Below are 19259 nucleotides of genomic sequence, written 5' to 3' on the forward strand. Positions count from 1 at the left end.
CAATTTGTTATTAAAAATCAGTCACGCGAAAACGCCCGAGAACTCGCATGACTATGAGAAATCAGAATTTTCTATAATCCATATTAAACATTTAAGAAATAACGCGCAAAGTGACGTGACACCTGTCAAACGTCGTTCATGGTCGATTCCATGTGGCCTCGTTATGTCAAATAATTCTGTTACCATAGGAAACGCGATACATAATATGTACAGACACACTATCGGCTATTTGAAAAACTATTCCTGTATTTGTGCTTGTTTAGCCGCATATTTGTAAATGTTGTATAAACAAATCGAAGGAAATCGGTAATTAGGACGCAGAAACTGGATAATCGTGGACGACTAGGAGGTACGTACACATTCAATAATGTATAAAAGACAACAATGATACAGTATTTATTTTACTTTTCTGCACTCACTCATAGCCCCATCACACTTGACTATTGAAAGTAATAACGACACTCCCCTTCATCATTGTCCCGTTAAATTTCGCATTAACGTTCGCTTAATTCCAGTCAGTCGATCAATCGAGAATGCCGCTGGGAGAAATACAGTCCGTATAATCGTAAACCGATGTTAAGGCGGTGTCAAAGTGGCGTCAAAACGGTCTCGTTTATGAAACTTTTCTATCGTAGTCTGAAACAATTCGTTACACCCAGTTCGGAGAAAAGTCCCAAGAACGATCGACCCCTCGGAAGTGACTTTTACACCCCCCCAGGTATAACTCTTGCATTGAAATTATCAATTAGAATTTGGTACACGATTCTTTACGTGTCCATCGGCGTAATTCGTAAAGTCTTAACGAACACTTCGTCTCCTAGTTCCCCCGTCAAACCCGGAGTCAGACTTTTCACCAAAACTCTCAGTACCTTCCTTTGTACAACAAGACGTTTACAGGTATTTAAAATGTAACATTAAAATGAACCGCTTCACAACTTTGCGCGACGAATAAATATCTACAATATTTACTTTAAGGAGAGAAGTTCCTATTTCCTACGAGAAATAGAGTTTCGTGCGGCACCGTTCGATTGGAGAAAAGGCTGGCTTCGAGTCCGAACACTTGTAATTTTTTGTCTTTTTCTTGAGAAATGTAGAAGAGAGAAGGATCTAATTGATTGGCGGCACTTGTCTCTGAGGCGGTGGTTGAGGTCTGCGGAAATAAATGATCAGGCTGAGCATCCCGGTGAGGATCCCAATAAGATACAAGTCCCAGCTCTGGCCAAGAAACTGATCCCACTTGCTCAACTGATCGACCAGACTGAACTCTTGTAAGTAATCAAGACCGAAGAGGAGGAACAATTTGATTAGAGCTAGGGCGACAGGAATGCGAGCATCGGGGCTGGCCTCTGCTGCTAAATCGTAACATCGCTTTGCCAAGTGACGATCCCTTGCCAATCCGAGGCCTCGTTCGTGCATGTAACCCAGATTGAACATCGCCTGTGCGTTATGCTGCTGATCGGATGCGGAACGGTAATGTCCAACCGCAGCCTCGTAGTCCACTCGTGTTCCTCTGCCATAATAGTATGCATCTCCGAGCTTCACCTGTTCATACAAAAATTCACATAATGCAAGAATGCAAATTTGAACTCATGACACTTATCGAAGAATTATCGATTAAATAAATTACAAATGGAGTGGACGAGTACTGTATACAAGTGACATTGCAATTTGCTTGCACTTACTTGAGCCGCGGAATATCCCTGAGCAGCGGCCCGAGCCCAAAGAGCGAGTGCTTTGACGAGACCCTCTTCTTCGGTGAGAATTGTGGTTTCTCCTCTGTCAAGGATGAACGCTGCGTTACTCTGAGCGACTTCGTAGCCCATTTCGGCGAGCAGAGCGTACGTAACGAACGCTTCGTCGATGCGACCTTCTCTGTAGTCTGTATGAGCAGCCATGAGCTGATCGCTCCATTTCCCCCTTTCGGCAACGTTTTTAAACAGTTCCACTGCTGCAGGGCAACTTCGTACCATACCAGTGCCGGTGGCATGCATGTGAGCCAAATTATAGAAAGCCAAGACGTGGCCCGATTGACTTGCTAAACTGAAATACTTATTGGCTAGCTTGTAGTCCCTCCGAACACCAGTTCCACCTGTGAACGATACACTTTGTAGACCCGTTGTCCTTGCCAAATGTCACTATTCAATTTTCGGTAAATAGTCCTTTTTAAAGCTTCACCGATCGTACAGTAGTTAAATAGCTTACTGAAATACATGTTGCCGAGCTGTAGCTGGCCATCCACCCATCCTTGATCAGCAGCCTGGCTGAAGTATTGAAGAGCCTTCGCTGTGTCCCTTTCGACTCCTCTTCCATAGAGGTACATTAAGCCCAGCCCACTTTGCCCGACAGGATTCCCTAAATCAGCTGCTTTCTTAAAGTACTTGTAAGCCGTTTCGTTATCCTGCTTCACTATGTCACTGCCTTCTAGATAGATCTGCACAAAATTACGACATTAACACGGATTCATTGTGAATGGTTATATTGATGTTAATTAGTCTTTAGTAGTTCTAGATATATGCCTTTCTTCTATACCTTTCCTAAAAAAGCCATAGCGATGGCGTTTCCTGCATCAGCAGCATGTTGGAAATAGTGGAATGCTCTTTGGTGATCTTGAGAAACACCTCGTCCTCCCTGGTAGTGCAGTTGCCCTAACCCAACTTGAGCCTGTACGTCACCCTTTTCCGCAAGCAGTTGATAGTACTCTATCAAGTCTTGATCCAAAATCCCAGAGCTGTACCCAGGATTCTCGTGTTCGTCGAGCAATCTGACTCGTTGAACTATCGGTCCTCCACTTAACGATACCTGTTCCGCAACCTTATTAGCTACTTTTCGATAATAATCCAAAGCTCTCTCGCACGAGATAGGAGTGGTTACTCCGGCCCAATGGCGATAACCAAGAGCCATCTGAGCACGAGTGTCCCCACCGAGCGCAGCTGCGGTGTAATGAAGCAGAGCTATTCCTTGAAATGCATTAACACCTCCGAGTCCCATTGCATAAAGGAACCCTGTACCCTGTACACGGAATATTATATATTAACAATTAATAATGTTAAATTAACATTATTTTGGACATCACAGAAACAAACCATATGTGCAGACGGCAATCCAGTTTCAGCCAATTCCTTGAAGGTTTGAAAGGCAGCTGGGATATCTTGAGTGGAGCTATGAGAAGACGAAGAACCGACATTCGTGCCCAAAAGCTGAGCCCAAGCCAGCATGGAACGTGCTTCGTTGTGTCCCAAGGTAGCAGCAGCGGTGAGAAGCTTATAGGCTTCGGCTTTATTCGCATGTGTTGCATTCAGAAGTCCCTGAGCCTTCTTGAACAGATCTTCGGCTAAACAAACGGTATACAAGTACTTTAAAAATCTTTTATCATTAATAGCTATATATTAAATTTGTTTACAGCTTACCCTCCTGTTGTTCCGGAGTCAAAGGCTTCTGTACTTCCTCCTGACCTTCTTCCTCCCATAACTCGACTTCCTCTTCTTCTTCCTCCAGTGGTTGCATGTTGGTCTCTTCCATTATCGCCTTGAACCACTCTCTGGCCAAAACCGGATCGTCCATCCATGTCTCGCTCTTCGATTTCTTCACCTCATCCTGGGACATTTCTTTAAGCATCTTCACTTTCGATAACAGGTCAAAAGTCGGATATACCCTAAGGATCGTGTTATGAAGCTTCTGGAGCCTGCGCCATCGCTCTACTAAGGCACTCTCCAAATCGTCAGGTGAAACTTCATCTTCCGACTCCTCGCTGGACTTGGATTTTTCAGACGCATCATCTTGATCCTTCAGTTCAATTTCAATCTCTGCTTCGGACAGTACTACCAAGGCCAGGAGCAAAAATATTATTCCTTGGAAAGCCTTCATCTTTCGCTGATCTCAATTTGTACAGCTCATCACAGACTACCGTAGAAGCGTCACCAGGTGAACTTAGAATTTTCCAGGGCCTACCAATGAAAAACTGTAAACACATACGTGGACATTTCTGGATTCCGCTCGCCCCACTGCTCGCGACGTTTAAATCGCATTAACCAGCTAGAAATCCCCACTGGCGAAGTCGAAGATTACGTCATTAGGACAAGTCAATTCTCATCTTTCTTGGCATCTTTATCGACTGAACAATCCATTATTGAGACAGTTTTTTACCTCGCTCATAGGGTTCCTCTTGGTTTCTTCGAGCGTTGTTCAACGTCGTTTCACCGACAACGCGACCGTCATACCATGAAACCACAAATCTGGATGAACCGAATCAGCTGATCGTTCGGGAGAATTCGGAACCATTTTACGGTATCCCGCCGCGACGAGGTTACCGCCACGCCGATGCTCCTGCTATAAAAGAGATGTTCAACGGTAATTTACAGCTGAAAAAACAAAGAACCTGTCACTTTTCGCAGTTAAATACACGTGGAACAGTTCGGCTCTTGGCTGCTTCAAAAATATTTCCGTAAATGCGAGGAGTGTTCCGAAATCAGAGGAGCAGCCCAAGAACTTTGCCCTTTCCGCTCCAAGTAAAAAAAATCAATATGATTTAGCCGTAATGCAATAAATTATGAAATGATCACAGAAATCCCATTATCGCTTCAGAGTATGCAGATAAATTTTTATCGGATTTCGCGCTGAATTCTCATTGGTCGACTAACAAAGATGGCGGCGGCTCGGAGGTGTTCTCTGATTGGTTCGTTAGCTGGATGGTGACATGCTCCCTTGCGTCGTGTTAACGACGACACGGTGGACGATCTTGTAAAGTCTGTGAACACAGACTATATCGGAGCGAAAAAGTATGTCGGCTACAACGCATGACAGGCAAACGTGTGTGCATATACAAGTGGTGCGTACCTTTTGAAAAGTTTAAAAAAAAACGAAGACGCGGCACGATCGCGTCGCCTTTTAGTACGGCCAAGATATTCGGAACGTTCGCCAGTGATTCGCAATGGGGCAATATCATCTACCGGGATAAAACAATGGCGTAAAGTCGTTCGCAGGTTTTACGAGTAAGCATACGACAAGTCATTGTCTATTTTTGCGACACTAGGATCGATACATTTTTGCATGCAAATCCACTCGAAATAGATGCGGATACATCTCGAAAGTATTTATATCGCAAGTGGAACATTGAGAATGGCTTTTGAGGTTATCGCGTCAGAAGGCAAGGAGGACTGATCTCTGCATGGTGATCCACTGCGAGTACGACGTTAAGTAGTTCAGTTATTGGCCGTATCTAGTCAGAAACCAGCCTTCAAATGACCGAAGAAATAGAGTTAAATCAGTCGCGAAAGAATCGCGTCTATTATGCAGCGAGGGATGGAATGTCGATCACCCTCTACGCCCTTCTCAGCGGCACTTCAGATGAGGAGGCCTATTCCCTCATTAACCAGGTGACCATCTTTTGAATTTACATTATTTTACATTTTTTTTAATAATGTGTGATTTTTCACATAAAGTTGTACAATGAAATCATGCGTACTTATGATACCATTCCTAAAATTTATATGCATGAATGAATGAGGGTTTTTTTATTGTCATTGTTGATGAAAAGGCAACGCGTATGAAACAAAGCATTAGATCCAGTGAACGTTGAGAACTGTTTGCGTAGTCATTCCTTTGTCCACTGAGATCAACCATTACTGAAATGTAATATTATCTTTTGTTAGTCCTAAATTATATTAAATGTGAAAGTGAAACTAAACAAAGAATGTTCCTATTCTTTGTGCAGGTGTTTATATTTTTGGATCTCTTATTTAGAATGTAAAAAAAAATTAAACACATGACAGGCGTTTTATTAGACATCTCTGTTGGACAAGTGCCAATCTCAGCTGCGCGTAAATTTTCTAACAAAGAATCCAGTATCTTTTAATGAAGAAAATGTTTGTACACGTGCTAAGTTTAATAATATTTTGTGACCATCGAATGGCTGTTTATATTACGATATGGATCATTCCAGAAAGTGTTGGACGAAGAAGGGGAACAGTACACGCCCTTAATAGTTGCTGCAAGATATGGACATAATAAGGTTGTTAAAATATTAATAGAAAAATTCAAGGAACTCGATTTGGAGCAACAAGGCACTGTTAAATTTGATGGCTACGTAATACAAGGAGCGACTGCTCTTTGGTGTGCTGCAGGTACGATTTTATAATAGTATTATCCAGACATTTTGAAAAATGTTATCGTTATTGTCTAATTCTTCTGTTGTTTAGGTGCTGGTCATTTAAATGTCGTTAAAACTCTTGTTCAGGCCGGAGCAAACGTTAACTATGCGACACAAGCGAATTCTACACCCCTCCGCGCTGCTTGTTTCGATGGAAGATTAGACATTGTAAAATATTTAATAGATCACAATGCTGATATAAACATTGCTAATATGTACAACAATACTTGTCTGATGATCGCAGTTTATAAGGGACACATCGATGTCGTTAGTATTATTTGTTAATACGTACTAATTTGGAATGTGTATACTTTTCTTACTGGTTGTTCTTCCATTTCCGTTCGTTACTATTATATTGTATTTTTTGGGTACATAGGTGAATTTTCTGTTATACAATGGAGCCAACCCAAATGAGAAAGCTAATTGTGGGGCCACTGCCTTGCATTTTGCTGCTGAATGTGGTCACACCAAAATTGTTATAGAACTGCTCAATTATGGAACAAAAATGACAAAGAATGTTAACGGTGTGACACCTCTGATTACTGCTGCTGAACGTGCGAGAAGAGAAATAGTAGAGTGCCTTGTAGAATTGGATGAAGTTACTAAAGAGGAAGTCATTGAAGCATATGAATTGCTGGGTGCATCCTATGCCAATGATAAGGATAACTATTGCATTGACAGAGCATACAAGTACCTGCAGAAAGCAATGACTTTAAGGTAACAGTACAATTGACAGTTCGAACGTAAGCTCATTTTTTTTCCAGACTCGAATTTGATTTCAAGCTTCAGCTTGAAATAGTAACGTACATGATTTACAACTTTTTGTTAACTTATAATTTTAGATACAGTGATCCTGAAAATATTATATACAAAAAAGTATGTAAACCTGTACCTGCATACGAAAATTGGAGAGAGAGCGAGACTTTGGAAGCTTTAGAGAGAATTAAAGGGAATAACAGCGCACTTCACATGGAATCCCTTGCTATAAGAGAAAGGATATTAGGTAAATTTTAAGAACACGCGAAATAACATGCAAAATATCTTAAAAATCTTATGCTCTACTCCGATTACACTGTTGACACTATTCGTTAATATCTGCCACAGGAACTCACAATCCTGAAGTACCCCATCCTATAATATACAGAGGAGCTGTTTTCGCAGACAATGACAGATTTGACAGGTGTATTGACTTATGGCTCCATGCCTTGGAGTTGAGACAACTAAATAACAAGTCTGTCATGAAAGATCTTCTGCGCTTTGCACAAGTAATTTGTTAATTACATTTTTTCATTTTTACAATATCAATTATACTTTTTTTTTATACTTCTCGGAAAATTATTATATCCCATTTGAAGGAACAAGGATGTAATTATTTAATTTCAGGTATTCTCTCAAGTAATCCATGCTGGCGTCGATCTCCAATTCACGCAAGTTGTTAAAGTCTTAGAAGCGAGTGTGATTGAGTTAGGAAGGAATAAGATCAAGATGAATAAACCGGACTCTAAGGATGACATTAATCAGTACATTGTAAGTGAATTGTGGACTTTCGCTTGTTTAGAATAGATACTTTTTTTCTTTTATTTAACAACAACGTATTTCCAGGAAGAAACTGAATCAAATATCACAACAACGCTGTATATTCTAACGATCTTAACGAAATTGATGACCCTGAACGAGAAGGAATACGACGAGGCAGAAATCAACAATGTTCATTATTTAGTGCACAGATTGTGTGCACTGCGCATGAGCCTCAGAGATGGACAGACTCTTTTGCATCTGGCTGTGAATGCTGAAACACCTGTCGACGATTTTCACACTAACGATGTTTGCAAGTATGTCTATTTTTTGCATTAATGTACGCAGTGCCTTATGCGATAATATAAATTTGGATGAGAAATTTGGTACAGCTTAATATCTGATTTTACCAGACATTAAAATGAGCCTTGTTAGTACTTGCATTTTTAATCTTTAGATTTCCTTGCGCTGCGACAGCAAAATTATTAATTCAGTGTGGCGCCGATGTGAATGCCATGGACAATGAAAGAAACACACCGCTCCATATAATTGTTAGTTACCAGAAGTCAATAAGGTAAGGACGTGACCGGTATGATAATTTAGTGCATTCTAGATTATGTACTTGAATATAAAAATTTACCATACCTTATAGTGATTTTTTGACGTTGCACACCATCGTCATAGAATTAATTAATGCCGGGGCACATATGGATATTGTCAATAGTCAAGGAAAAACACCTTACGACGCTGCTACGACGGGTAAATAATACATTTTATGGGAAATGGTTTATATATGCTACATGGTATTTTTCTGGTTTCTTATAGGCGTGGCAGAGATAATATTGCGGACACAGACAAAGTTGTCTTTGAAGTGTATGGCGGCGAAAGTAGTCAAGACTTATAATCTGTCTTATGTTGGTACCGTTCCTCGTTCTTTGGAGAGCTTTATAGAACTTCACGGACCTGGGCTCAATCAAGGTTAGCACACGTATTCCTTGGATAAACATGAAAATATTTCTATTACTTACTTTCTGCTTTCTTTTTGTATCATAAAGTGAACGTAGTCGGGCCCGAAATGGCATTAAAAAAGGATGTTACATGCGTACTTGATATGTAGGCATTTCTTGTAAAGACTTACAAGTGGAGCATAGCCACGACTTCGTTACGATTAAAGTACAGGGTAACGACGAGGAAATCGATTGCCCTTTGTTGGTAACTTCAGGAGTTTGGAAATTGTTATTCGATTTTGAATTGCTTTACTTGTATAGAATTGTTTCAAACGAAACCTGTTTCTTATTAACTACAAATTCTATTTTGGAGATTATGTTTTAAACGTAGTTACTTAGTCGAGGAACTGAATATAAATTGAACACAGCCTACCGTTTCATACTTATGTAGGAATTAAATACTTTTCACTTTTTATTATCGTACTTTCGAAGTTTATCGTGAACGACCTACACATGTGATTCGTACTTTGAAAGAAATCGTCATACATATAAATGGATTTCTTTAATAGAAAATGACGTTGTAATATATTAGAGCGGAATAAAACTTGTACTTGCAGCCAGAAAATTTATTCGGAGGACATAAGCATTTTGTAGCTATAATTAATTGCAATATTGCCTTTTATTCAAACACTCGGTCGTTCGGCATAAAGAGGCTTTTTTCGATATAGTAATTTTTGCAAATACACTTATTTCTAGACGATATAAACATCAAAATATTATTAAATCATTTTGCTCATTAACATAATTACGCGCGTTTAATAGTTGGAAAAGCTGGCGTTAATTACTTATCGGAATTGTCGATTTTAACTATAAACAGTGTTGTGTACTAACATTTTAATGTGCCTATGTAGAGTGAAAACATCATGTTTTTATATAAGATAAATTAATATAACTCGCGTGTATATATATTCTAGTTCTTACCTAGAATACAATTAGAATTAACGAATAAAAACATGCTGGCATGACTTGTAAACAAAGAATGTATGAAACATCAATCGATTATGGATATACTTTCATAATTTGATGCGATACCACGACTGCGTACATATTAATTATAATTATAAGAAAAGAAGTGATGCAAGGTTTACATTGCATAAATAATTTCATATTTTGTCTATACGTACTGTCGTGTATCCATATACATGTAGAAACACGTACATGTACATGTATGTATGTACATCTAACACCTATCGATACAAGCTTAAAAATGTTTGTTTTGATATCTGTATAAAAAAAATTTGTTCTGCATAGAATTACACAAGTTCATTCGACGACAAGAGTCTTTGTCAAATTGTCATCGTCTTGTCTCGTTGAACCCGAGAGTGAAACTCGTAAAATTCCTTGACAAGATAAATCAGTTGAGAGGCTGAGGAAAATAAAAACGTTTCGATAAATATTACGAATGTACTTTATTTTCATTTTAATGTTTCGTTCTAATGATTTAAATAAACATTTACTTAGAATTAAAATATACAATATTAAGAGTACGAGCTCATCGAGGAGCTCCTGCCATCGCCTTTTACAATATATTTTTTACATGAATGTAAAAGAACAATTATACATCGATCGAGGCGTTTTTATAATTTTCCCTATTAATTTTCACTCGCTTTTGGCAAAGCGCCACTGCGATCACTGTTATTTACATCTCTGTAAATGTCGAAATCTCTGTGTCCTTCTGACTCGCGAGCGTTTAAGAGATTCAGCAGTTCTTCGCATTGATAAAGTAATGCAAATATCATCCGTAAAAAAGAAACTCTCGGTATAACTTCAAAATACTTTTCCGCGCTCCAGTCGTTACGCTTATCTCGTATTACGAGTTTCATAACATGCAGTCTACATACAGATTTTGAAATAAACGACAGCTTCAACTTCTCCTTTCAGTCTTCTGATCTCCGATACTCTTGTTTCTGTTCGGGTCAACATTTGGTTGCACGTATGATCTATTTAATGCATCGTCAGATACAATAGACACGAAGAGTACACCCGAATTAAAAATGGATCTTTCCTTCCAAAGTAGTTATTTGTAACCCTGCATCTGTGTATGTACGTGATTAGGGAAGCACTAATGATTTATAATTGGCAATTCATGCCTTCACACATGTTCAATTTGTAATATCTTTTCGAGCCACAAGAGGTTGGGCATAAAAAATATCGAATACATTTAATATAAAATACACGTGTAGATCTCGATTTTCATGTAATCGTTTGAAGTTGTCAATTCGATCGGAACGAATACGTTGAGATGTACGATACTAATAATTTTATAACTAACATTAACGTAAGGTTTGCAGATAATTTGGCTACGACATGGGAATGCAATTCGATTGAGGGTTACGTTGCAAAGATTTTAACAATTATCAGTAATAGCGGAAGCTCATGGTTTGTGCATAAGTTATCATTGATTGGGGTGTATAAAAATATAAAAGTCAAACATTTCGAGGTTCTTCCAGGACGGATAGAAGAAATTTAACGTTAACTGTGCTGGAAAGTAGACGGCTCAAGAGTTCACCCGATTTAACTGAGAAGTGTGCTGTGGTTTTTGACAAAAATGCAAATATCTAGTTCTCGTAAACAATGATCAGCTCTAACGAAAAAGCTGTACAAAAGTGGCAGCAATAGAAATACGAATTCGAATCGCTACTTTTTCTTTTTCTTCTGAGATTCACTCAAAGTGTAAATTGCTTGAGTTACAGAACTACGGTACAAAACATCCAGATAGGTAAAATCGATCTAGACAATTATCGGACTCACACGAAGTAGAAAAATAAAATTGCGTGTGAAGAATGTCCGTTTTTATGTACGCTTTAATATATATATTTCTTTTCTACGGATTAGTTACAACAGAAAAAAAACAATGTCATCCTATGGAGTTCTTGTTAAATTAACGGTTGCTTGCAACGTCTCCTTGCAAACGTTCTATTTAGTCTATCTGTTAAAAACGTTACTGTAATTCTCTGATCATCCTATATCACACACCGGTTATTTAGTGTATGCGATCTGCTATTGGGTACAGTTGTTTAAAAAGAATGTTACATTCATAATAGATAACGATTTCGACTAAACTACGATACCCTGACGTGGAATGGCCACACAAAATTCTTGTAATTAAATGTCCTGGCTCGAAGAGAAATATTTAAAAAAAACATTAGAATGTTACAAAAGTAATGCGATGCAACGCGATTGCGTCGACTTTGGGTTTAACGTCGAGATATAAAAAGAGTTATCGCTTTTCACCGGTTACCTGACTGCAGGATTGGTGGAAACAATAATCGTTTCGTCTAGGTACAGGATAACGAAGTACGAGAGCACTGTCCGCAGAAATAATTGGTAGGGCGTTGACGCAATGATGATTCACCAGATGACTTACGCTATCGAAGACGCGATCTTTCGTGCGTACCTGGAAATATTATTGTTAGATCATTGCCTAATAGAATTATAAAAAAAAAATCTTGATCTTTCTTGTTGAGTACTTACCACACCTTCTGGATCGATCAGGAGCAAGTGCTTCGGTGTGCCACTATTCATGCCAGTAAGAACATACTGACCTGGCGAGCCTTGAGATTCGCGGACCAAAAAGTCTCCATCCTGTTGGAAATTAAAGAATGTACTTTTGAAATTATGAAAATATTTGATTGCATCGAAGTTGTTACCCTTGTTAGCATAGCTTCTGCTTCAGACCTGCTGACGCTGCCATGAAACCATACTTCCTGTTTCAATTGATACTTCTGCGATCGAGGACTGAGTTTATTCATTTCTGATATCGCAGTGCTAAAGGGTTCTAAAAATTTATATCGCGTTGATTTGTTTATGCTTGAAATTTAATTCACACTTTATGCACTGTCACTGAATTTTTATCTTACGCATGTCAAAGGCGTCGAACAAGGACAGTGGTTCTCTGCGACTGTCTTTATTGGCAGCTATGACTGTATCGTTTACGTAATTATGTTCCGGTGCTGTATTTGGCATCGAGGCAGCCCCATCGGAGTTCAAATCAATCAAGTTGCCTATTTCTGTAAATATAAAGCGATTCGTGTAGTAAACACACACGAGTAGATTTTTTAAATAGGGGGACATTTGGTTTGAAGTTTATCACCTGTCCATTGTTGCGGTTGCCTACTCCGACTGCTAGAGAGTGGATCAGGTAATGGTGTGCTTTGAATATTGCTACTTGCATGATTATGATTCGAATGGTGATGTTTTAGATTAGGCAAAGTAGACGCGGTAACTGGCAAAGGTGGGACCGGAGGTGGCCCAATATCTGGTGGTACCTTTCCAGGTAAATCATTGTAATAAACTCTGTCTGCTTCTCTCATTCCATTTAATACGGGACTGTGCAAATAGTGCAAAAAAATCGAATGAACATTAAACAAGTATGAGTATTGAGAGCAAAAACTGCAGTCTACTTACTGCAGACTCGATGGCTTTGTCAGGAACTCTTTGAACCTGAGCTCGAAAGCTTGTCCAATAGTAGATATTACGTCTTGAGCTAAACCACCGCCACATTCTAGTACATAACAGGCACGCCATTCTTGTATATTCTTTGCCACGTATGCAACAAAGTCTAGTGTTTCCTATGGAAAAAAAAAATATATAATCAGTGAATTTATACTTTCATATAATTTATATTTACATTCAAGAGATATCAATACCGTGTCACCGCCTGAGGCAAAAGATATCTTCGGCATGTCATGTTTAGCAATAATATGACCAGTTTCAAGAGTCGTTAAAGCTAAGCTGCAACTACTTATCGTTAAATTGATATTAGCACCTGCATGTTCCATACATGGTTTATCGGCTATTGCTCTCAGAACCTTTCTGTCCACCTATAAAATATAATAGTAATTTATACATGTAGTAAAGGAATTGATTTTTAATTTCTATAGTTTGTTCAAACATTGCACACAATTTATGGCAAATTTCTAAGCCAGATTTAGAATAATAACTGCATTTTTACCCTTCTTTTTTTATCAGCAGTTTTCAATCCTGCTGCCTCACATACTCTATTTATACATTCCCTGAAAAAGTTACAAGATTATTATTAGTCGCATTACCGATATGATACAGAAACGAAGTTCATAATTTATGACGACATTAAACCGATGTCAGTCAGTTGATAATGAAATGCTATAAATGTATACTTACTTGGCAACGCATGATCTTGTATCGAAGTCTAAACTTTTCATAGACGTGAAAACTTCCAAGCAGCCGATGTACTATGAGATAATTCATGTTATTCGGTATTGGAAATGAAACTTGTAACCACCAGTTGTTACGTTTCATATTTTCTAAACCGTCGCACAGATTGTTTTCATGCGAGTCACGAGGTTCAATAAAATATATTACGGTACTTACTTTGACCGAATAAGTAATTCCTTCTTTGCTCACGAGGTGGTCCGGGTGCAACCACCCTCTGGCTGGCTTGCTTATAAAACTACCACCGCCGCCAGTTGCCATTCCTATAAACTGAATGCTAGGCGTGTTACAAATGTCAGTGATAGGATGTAAACAAGATATACAAAAGGAGTAATATAGTACGATTAAATATTTAAAAATTGAAGGTAAAAACAGAAAAACTACCTAACAATTTATACAAAGCATCGAAGTGCGCTTGTCCAGGAAACTTATCCTGAATTTAGACGAATTTAAGTCGTAACATTAAATTTGAAATTGTAATGCGAACATCTGACATTCCGTCACACTTGTTAAGCAAGATCATTCGATTGCGTTTAGGACCAACTCCGAGGTAAAGGTTTACTTTACTAACCTTAAAAGAATGAAACGAAGTTAGTAAAAAACGATGTTTTTAGATCGCCGCTATAAAAGAAGAAACATCTATCGCGAGTACAATGTCCTTTGATTGCCGAGGGAAAACCCAATACGTCGAACAATTTGACATCTGATAGGATGTATGTACAAACCCTGTAGTGCCCGTGGGCATATCATACCGTTCCTTTGACTACAAACAATATAGATTCGTCGCTAGCTACCAGAGATGAGTTGGGAGATTGCTCACGGGCAGGGTCGTGCAATCGCATCCTGTGCTGCCCTTTGGTTTCGTACGTCAGCTCTCACCGTTTTTTGCCCCCAAGGGCGGCGCAATGAATTTCTGGTAGGGGCTCGCGCACTCGTGATGGCGATACTATCTACCAGTAACCGTTGACGGCTCATGTACTCGTGATGGTAATACCATGCGAGTGTGACGGTGGTGGCTTACCTACGCTTACCGACACTGCTCGCTTTGGATGGTAAGGGAAGAACATTCGTGGCACCCACTTTGACTTTACCCTTCACTTGCCTTACTTATTTTACGAGAAAGTGAAATTTTACCTTAATTAAATTCTACTTCGCAGCTAGTTCGCGGATCGGTATCATCCCATAAGGATGGTTTCAGTTATGATGGGTTAAATCAGTTAAACTCCAGTTAACTCGAGGGTGGAACCGGACCCTAATAGGGCTCCACATCATACAAGTGTGTGTTTGTGTGTGAGAGCGACGGTCGAAGCAGGTACCCCGATGTTTACCCTTTGGAAGACCAAAGGGTAATGACGCTCCGAGGGCGCGCTCGGCCTTACATAGGGTCCCCGACCCCGGCATGCGCATGCGCAGTTCCTTATCACACCTTTGTATATTCCAATTTTGGAATTTTTTTATAATAACGGAATTTTTTGCTATGGAATCCTGCCTGGATTTTTGACGATCATACGTCAAAAATGTCTAATACATAGTTGATTAATATATTTCAAAATTGATTATTAGAATTTGGGGATTTTATGATAATTAGGATTTTATTAAAATTTATTAATCAACTTTGTATTAGATATTTTTGACGATCAACCAATTTTCAAATTCACCCCATGGAAATCGTGCTATATTAAATATTTAAGTTTCATGGCTTGTTCATAGATGGCGAAACGTGCTATTTCTGAAGAGTATACGAATTAAAACCTTACCATTTCATGACAAGAATTAACCAATATGTCACTTATAGACCATTCGATAAATTAATATCATACATTTATTATTCCTAGATGGAGAAGTACACCCATTAACCATAAATTAATAGCCACTTTTAGAATAAATAATATTCATTTTTTATCATCGTCATCGCTTTCATTTTCCATAATGGAATCACTCTTGTCACTGAAATCACACTTGTTATTTTCATTTGCATCCTTCTCTTCCTCGCCATCCGATGAATTACTATTTTCCATCTTCTGAGCTTCGCTATTACTCGAAGACTCACTGTCCGACTGGCTGTCACTGTCCGAATCGGAACTTTCTGAAGAATTGCTGCTCCCTTCTGCGTTCTTAGCTTCCATCATTTCCTTGAATTGCTTTACGGTGATTTTTCTGGGCATTATCTGCTTTAGAAATTCTAATGTTTCGTTTGTTTGTACTATTTCTGCTAAGTGTTTGTATTCTAACGAACTTCCTTTGTTTGTTTGTAGATAAGCTTCTTCCGCTAAATGGTGGATGAACAACTCCTAGAATGAATTCACAACGGTTAAAAATATGGAAAATTATGCAATGTTAATTAAGGAATTTTATTACATTTAGTCACATATATACAAATCTAATTTAAACAGAAAAGTATAGAGAAGTACTTGTTACTGGAAAGTGAAATCGTAATTCAATGATGGAAATTATGTAGGCAACGTTTAAATTTATAAACTTTTTCGAAATCCCCGCGCAATCGTTAGAAATGAGGTGCAACAACCACCAACGCATCGCATCGAGGTTTATTACCGTTCGTAAACAAAATAACGAAAACGTATTACCGTAGCTTTGGCAACAAGAAATAATCCATCCTGCCCAACAGTATCGACGTATGGAGAACTTTTCATGATTGTTTTTACTCGAGATACCGGTAAACGAAGTTCTCTCATCCTGGCAGGTGAACTTTGCGACGCCATGATTTGAAATTCACTTCTGCTAAAACTTCGCGCGTAAATCGCCATCTTGGAATACTGATTTGAATACGTTAATATATTTCCTTCACCTTCGTATAATTTCTTTATAAACTTACAATAATTACGTAGCAATGTTACATTAACGATTTCAATATCGTGTTATCTGTGTTATTTTTGTGAAATACGTACGCATTTAAATGAATGCACTTTTTAACTCATGATGCACCAGAAGATTTAAATGCCATCTATGAACCGAGGTTAGGATTAATTTTTCTCTCTGTGGAAGTGACTTCTAGAGACAAACACGTGGGATTGGAAATAGCCAATGAGATAACCTGTAAATGAATATTTGTCCAATCATAACGTTTGATTCGTTTCTTGAGAATATGAATGAATTGTAATACCGACAATCTTTAATATTTTATTATATGGTTAAGTTAAAAATTAGGTTTTGAGGTAAATCAAGAAATTTAAAGTTTTGAAGTTGCGCGTTTGTCAGTATGTAGAAGAATATAAAGCTTTTCATTGCAAGGGATTTCTAAGTTAATGCATTCTGTATTTCATTGTTTATTTTTGCAGTTCTGTTAAGTATTTACAGACTTCTATAAATATATAAGTTCTGTGTACAAACGTTTCTGTGAAAGAAGAAAAAATGCCGTGCGAAATGATAACATTGCAACTTGGCCAATGCGGCAATCAAAGTAAGTTTTAAATAAGAAATATTTTCACTTGGTACATTAAACGTGTTTAATTGTTTTAAGAAATTTTGTGGAAGTTATTTCATGTTGAATTTATTTGTTTTAGTTGGCTTCGAATTTTGGAAGAGGCTCTGTGCAGAGCACGGTATCAGTCCTGAAGGTATTTTGGAAGATTATGCGACTGAGGGGACTGACCGAAAAGATGTCTTTTTCTATCAGTCAGACGATGAGCATTATATACCAAGAGCTGTGCTCCTCGATTTGGAACCTCGAGTTATTCATGCAATAATGAATTCCCCGTATTCAAAGGTATGTATTGTATTCTATGTGATCTTTAATTAATTAATTTGTTTTGATATTTTGAGTGATTGATAATATTACCGTTCAATAAAACATGTAGCTCTATAATCCTGAAAATATATACTTATCAAAACATGGTGGTGGAGCTGGAAATAATTGGGCATCTGGTTATCATCAAGGAGAAAAATTGCAAGAAGAGATTTTTGATATCCTAGATAGGGAAGCGGATGGCAGTGATAGTTTAGAGGTGTGTACAATACCGATAATGTTACATTAAGTAGGTAAAGTGGTACATTAAAGTTTACTTGGCAGGGTTTCGTTTTGTGCCATTCCATAGCTGGTGGGACGGGATCTGGTATGGGATCATTTATGTTAGAGTCTCTTGCAGATAGGTTTCCTAAAAAATTAATAGAGACTTACAGTGTTTTCCCAAATCAAGATGAAATAAGGTAATTATCTAGCGATAACAGATTACATTACACACTATCGGAATTAATATGTTTAACCAGTTTTTAAATAAATAGTTGGTTTACAGTGATGTAGTCGTGCAGCCCTATAATTCGTTACTGACATTGAAGCGGCTAACGCAGTGCGCAGATTGTGTCGTTGTATTGGATAATACAGCATTAAATAGAATTGCATCAGACCGATTACATATACAGAATCCCAGCTTTACGCAGATTAACAAACTCGTGTCCACTATCATGTCTGTTAGTACGACAACTCTTAGGTACAAGCTATTTTTTAATATGATAGCCAATGTAGCCAATTGGTGCGATCAGCTACCTTTACTGATATTTTTAATTCATTTTTAGGTATCCTTCATACATGAATAATGATTTGGTAGGTTTAATCGCTCCGTTGATTCCTACCCCACGGTTACATTTCTTAATGACAGGATACACACCGCTTACAACCGACCAAGAGGTAGGATAATGTATAGTTTAGAAAATAACTAATCTAAAATAGAGTCTTTAAAAACATATTTTGTTTTAAATCAGGGTGCTTCGGTGAGAAAAACATCGGTACTTGATGTAATGCGTCGTCTGTTGCAACCGAAGAACATGATGGTTTCTACTGCATTGGACAGAAATGCTGCACACTGTTACATATCTATACTGAATATAATTCAGGTACATTTTGATGTTTTAAATTTCAGTAATCTTTCTTATTTAATTGTTCTACGTTTGTCTTTTGTTAGGGAGAGGTAGACCCTACACAAGTGCACAAATCTTTGCAAAGAATTCGAGAAAGGAAATTAGCACAATTTATTCCTTGGGGACCAGCTAGCATACAAGTGGCCCTTTCAAGGAAATCTCCTTACATACAAAGCACGCACAGAGTTTCAGGACTGATGTTAGCTAATCATACAAATATATCCTCTGTAAGTAGAATTGGATTAACATTATATTGCTATACGTTAATTGGATCAATATTTGCTACATTGAATATTTTACATAGCTTTTCGATCGTGCTCTTCAACAATACGACAAGCTTCGCAAACGAGAAGCCTTTCTGGAACAGTTTCGAAAGGAGAAAATGTTTGAGGATAATCTGGATGAGTTGGACAACTCACGAGAAGTTGTGGATTACCTTGTTAAGGAATATCAAGCTGCGACAAAGTCTGACTACCTTACATGGAGTCCAAATAAAGCGGAATAAGAGAAGAAAGAAGTTAACCAAG

General features: G+C 38.1%; 5 protein-coding genes across 12 annotated transcripts; 2 read left to right on the top strand and 3 right to left on the bottom strand.

Moving 5' to 3' along the window:
* Positions 1-370: 370 nt before the first annotated feature.
* Positions 371-4543, bottom strand: LOC105702376 (protein sel-1 homolog 1). 3 transcript variants are annotated; one of them, XM_012429893.2, is made up of 7 exons: positions 4144-4543; positions 3408-3944; positions 3084-3331; positions 2530-3009; positions 2203-2431; positions 1683-2089; positions 371-1542 (listed from the first exon to the last, which is right to left on the bottom strand). In XM_012429893.2, the coding sequence occupies exons 2-7, from the start codon at positions 3862-3864 to the stop codon at positions 1108-1110; spliced, it is 2256 nt and encodes a 751-aa protein (XP_012285316.1). In that variant the 5' UTR covers positions 3865-3944; positions 4144-4543; the 3' UTR covers positions 371-1107. The 3 variants fall into 3 exon arrangements, with proteins under 3 accessions (XP_012285316.1, XP_012285317.1, XP_012285315.1); XM_012429894.2 differs by having other exon boundaries at positions 3408-3958; XM_012429892.2 differs by having other exon boundaries at positions 3408-4045.
* Positions 4544-4754: 211 nt separating this feature from the next.
* LOC105702377 (protein fem-1 homolog B) lies at positions 4755-17479 on the top strand. Of its 3 annotated transcripts, XR_001104287.1 has the most exons (14): positions 4755-4988; positions 5068-5372; positions 5939-6119; positions 6195-6412; positions 6522-6862; positions 6988-7148; positions 7250-7410; positions 7529-7672; positions 7748-7977; positions 8118-8234; positions 8313-8419; positions 8486-8638; positions 17157-17278; positions 17382-17479. XR_001104287.1 is itself a non-coding variant. In XM_012429896.1 (13 exons), exons 2-13 carry the CDS (start codon positions 5238-5240, stop codon positions 16142-16144), a joined length of 1977 nt encoding a protein of 658 aa, XP_012285319.1. In that variant the 5' UTR covers positions 4755-4988; positions 5068-5237; the 3' UTR covers positions 16145-16277. The 3 variants fall into 3 exon arrangements, 2 of the variants coding, with proteins under 2 accessions (XP_012285319.1, XP_012285318.1); XM_012429896.1 differs by lacking the exons at positions 17157-17278; positions 17382-17479 and adding an exon at positions 16116-16277; XM_012429895.1 differs by lacking the exons at positions 17157-17278; positions 17382-17479 and adding an exon at positions 8716-10539.
* Positions 11042-14781, bottom strand: LOC105702379 (SHC-transforming protein 1). 4 transcript variants are annotated; one of them, XM_012429902.2, is made up of 11 exons: positions 14245-14781; positions 14020-14130; positions 13810-13880; positions 13622-13682; positions 13317-13490; positions 13075-13238; positions 12761-12996; positions 12528-12677; positions 12318-12445; positions 12142-12252; positions 11042-12064 (listed from the first exon to the last, which is right to left on the bottom strand). In XM_012429902.2, the coding sequence occupies exons 2-11, from the start codon at positions 14119-14121 to the stop codon at positions 11888-11890; spliced, it is 1374 nt and encodes a 457-aa protein (XP_012285325.1). In that variant the 5' UTR covers positions 14122-14130; positions 14245-14781; the 3' UTR covers positions 11042-11887. The 4 variants fall into 4 exon arrangements, with proteins under 4 accessions (XP_012285325.1, XP_012285324.1, XP_012285326.1 ...); XM_012429901.2 differs by having other exon boundaries at positions 14020-14123; positions 14432-14780; XM_012429903.2 differs by having other exon boundaries at positions 14020-14123; positions 14245-14780.
* Positions 15665-17067, bottom strand: LOC105702386 (chromatin accessibility complex protein 1). Its single transcript, XM_012429910.1, has 2 exons — positions 16446-17067; positions 15665-16151 (listed from the first exon to the last, which is right to left on the bottom strand). Exons 1-2 carry the CDS (start codon positions 16623-16625, stop codon positions 15753-15755), a joined length of 579 nt encoding a protein of 192 aa, XP_012285333.1. The 5' UTR covers positions 16626-17067; the 3' UTR covers positions 15665-15752.
* LOC105702381 (tubulin gamma-2 chain) lies at positions 17230-19237 on the top strand. The gene is made up of 9 exons (XM_012429905.2): positions 17230-17278; positions 17382-17584; positions 17676-17822; positions 17888-18024; positions 18111-18305; positions 18391-18502; positions 18577-18708; positions 18777-18959; positions 19037-19237. Exons 1-9 carry the CDS (start codon positions 17230-17232, stop codon positions 19235-19237), a joined length of 1359 nt encoding a protein of 452 aa, XP_012285328.1.
* Positions 19238-19259: the final 22 nt, after the last annotated feature.

The sequence above is a fragment of the Orussus abietinus genome, unplaced genomic scaffold, assembly GCF_000612105.2.
Source record: "Orussus abietinus isolate OABI.00-Male unplaced genomic scaffold, Oabi_2.0 scaffold17, whole genome shotgun sequence".
Lineage (NCBI taxonomy): Eukaryota > Metazoa > Arthropoda > Insecta > Hymenoptera > Orussidae > Orussus > Orussus abietinus.

Bases quoted from the DNA above. Each gene is read 5' to 3' on its own strand.
- LOC105702377 (XM_012429895.1), top strand. From the start codon at position 5,238: ATGACCGAAGAAATAGAGTTAAATCAGTCGCGAAAGAATCGCGTCTAT. The intron at 5,373-5,938 runs GTGACCATCTTT...GGATCATTCCAG, and splicing joins CCTATTCCCTCATTAACCAG to AAAGTGTTGGACGAAGAAGG. The intron at 7,673-7,747 runs GTAAGTGAATTG...ACGTATTTCCAG, and splicing joins ATGACATTAATCAGTACATT to GAAGAAACTGAATCAAATAT.
- LOC105702376 (XM_012429893.2), bottom strand. From the start codon at position 3,864: ATGAAGGCTTTCCAAGGAATAATATTTTTGCTCCTGGCCTTGGTAGTA. The intron at 3,010-3,083 runs GTTTGTTTCTGT...TTCCGTGTACAG, and splicing joins GATTGCCGTCTGCACATATG to GGTACAGGGTTCCTTTATGC. The intron at 1,543-1,682 runs GTAAGTGCAAGC...TTGTATGAACAG, and splicing joins AGGGATATTCCGCGGCTCAA to GTGAAGCTCGGAGATGCATA.
- LOC105702381 (XM_012429905.2), top strand. From the start codon at position 17,230: ATGCCGTGCGAAATGATAACATTGCAACTTGGCCAATGCGGCAATCAA. The intron at 17,823-17,887 runs GTGTGTACAATA...TTTACTTGGCAG, and splicing joins ATGGCAGTGATAGTTTAGAG to GGTTTCGTTTTGTGCCATTC. The intron at 18,709-18,776 runs GTACATTTTGAT...GTCTTTTGTTAG, and splicing joins CTATACTGAATATAATTCAG to GGAGAGGTAGACCCTACACA.
- LOC105702379 (XM_012429902.2), bottom strand. From the start codon at position 14,121: ATGGCAACTGGCGGCGGTGGTAGTTTTATAAGCAAGCCAGCCAGAGGG. The intron at 13,881-14,019 runs GTAAGTACCGTA...ATTATCTCATAG, and splicing joins GAATTACTTATTCGGTCAAA to TACATCGGCTGCTTGGAAGT. The intron at 13,683-13,809 runs GTAAGTATACAT...TAACTTTTTCAG, and splicing joins ACAAGATCATGCGTTGCCAA to GGAATGTATAAATAGAGTAT.
- LOC105702386 (XM_012429910.1), bottom strand. From the start codon at position 16,625: ATGGCGATTTACGCGCGAAGTTTTAGCAGAAGTGAATTTCAAATCATG. The intron at 16,152-16,445 runs GTAATACGTTTT...AATTCATTCTAG, and splicing joins TTCTTGTTGCCAAAGCTACG to GAGTTGTTCATCCACCATTT.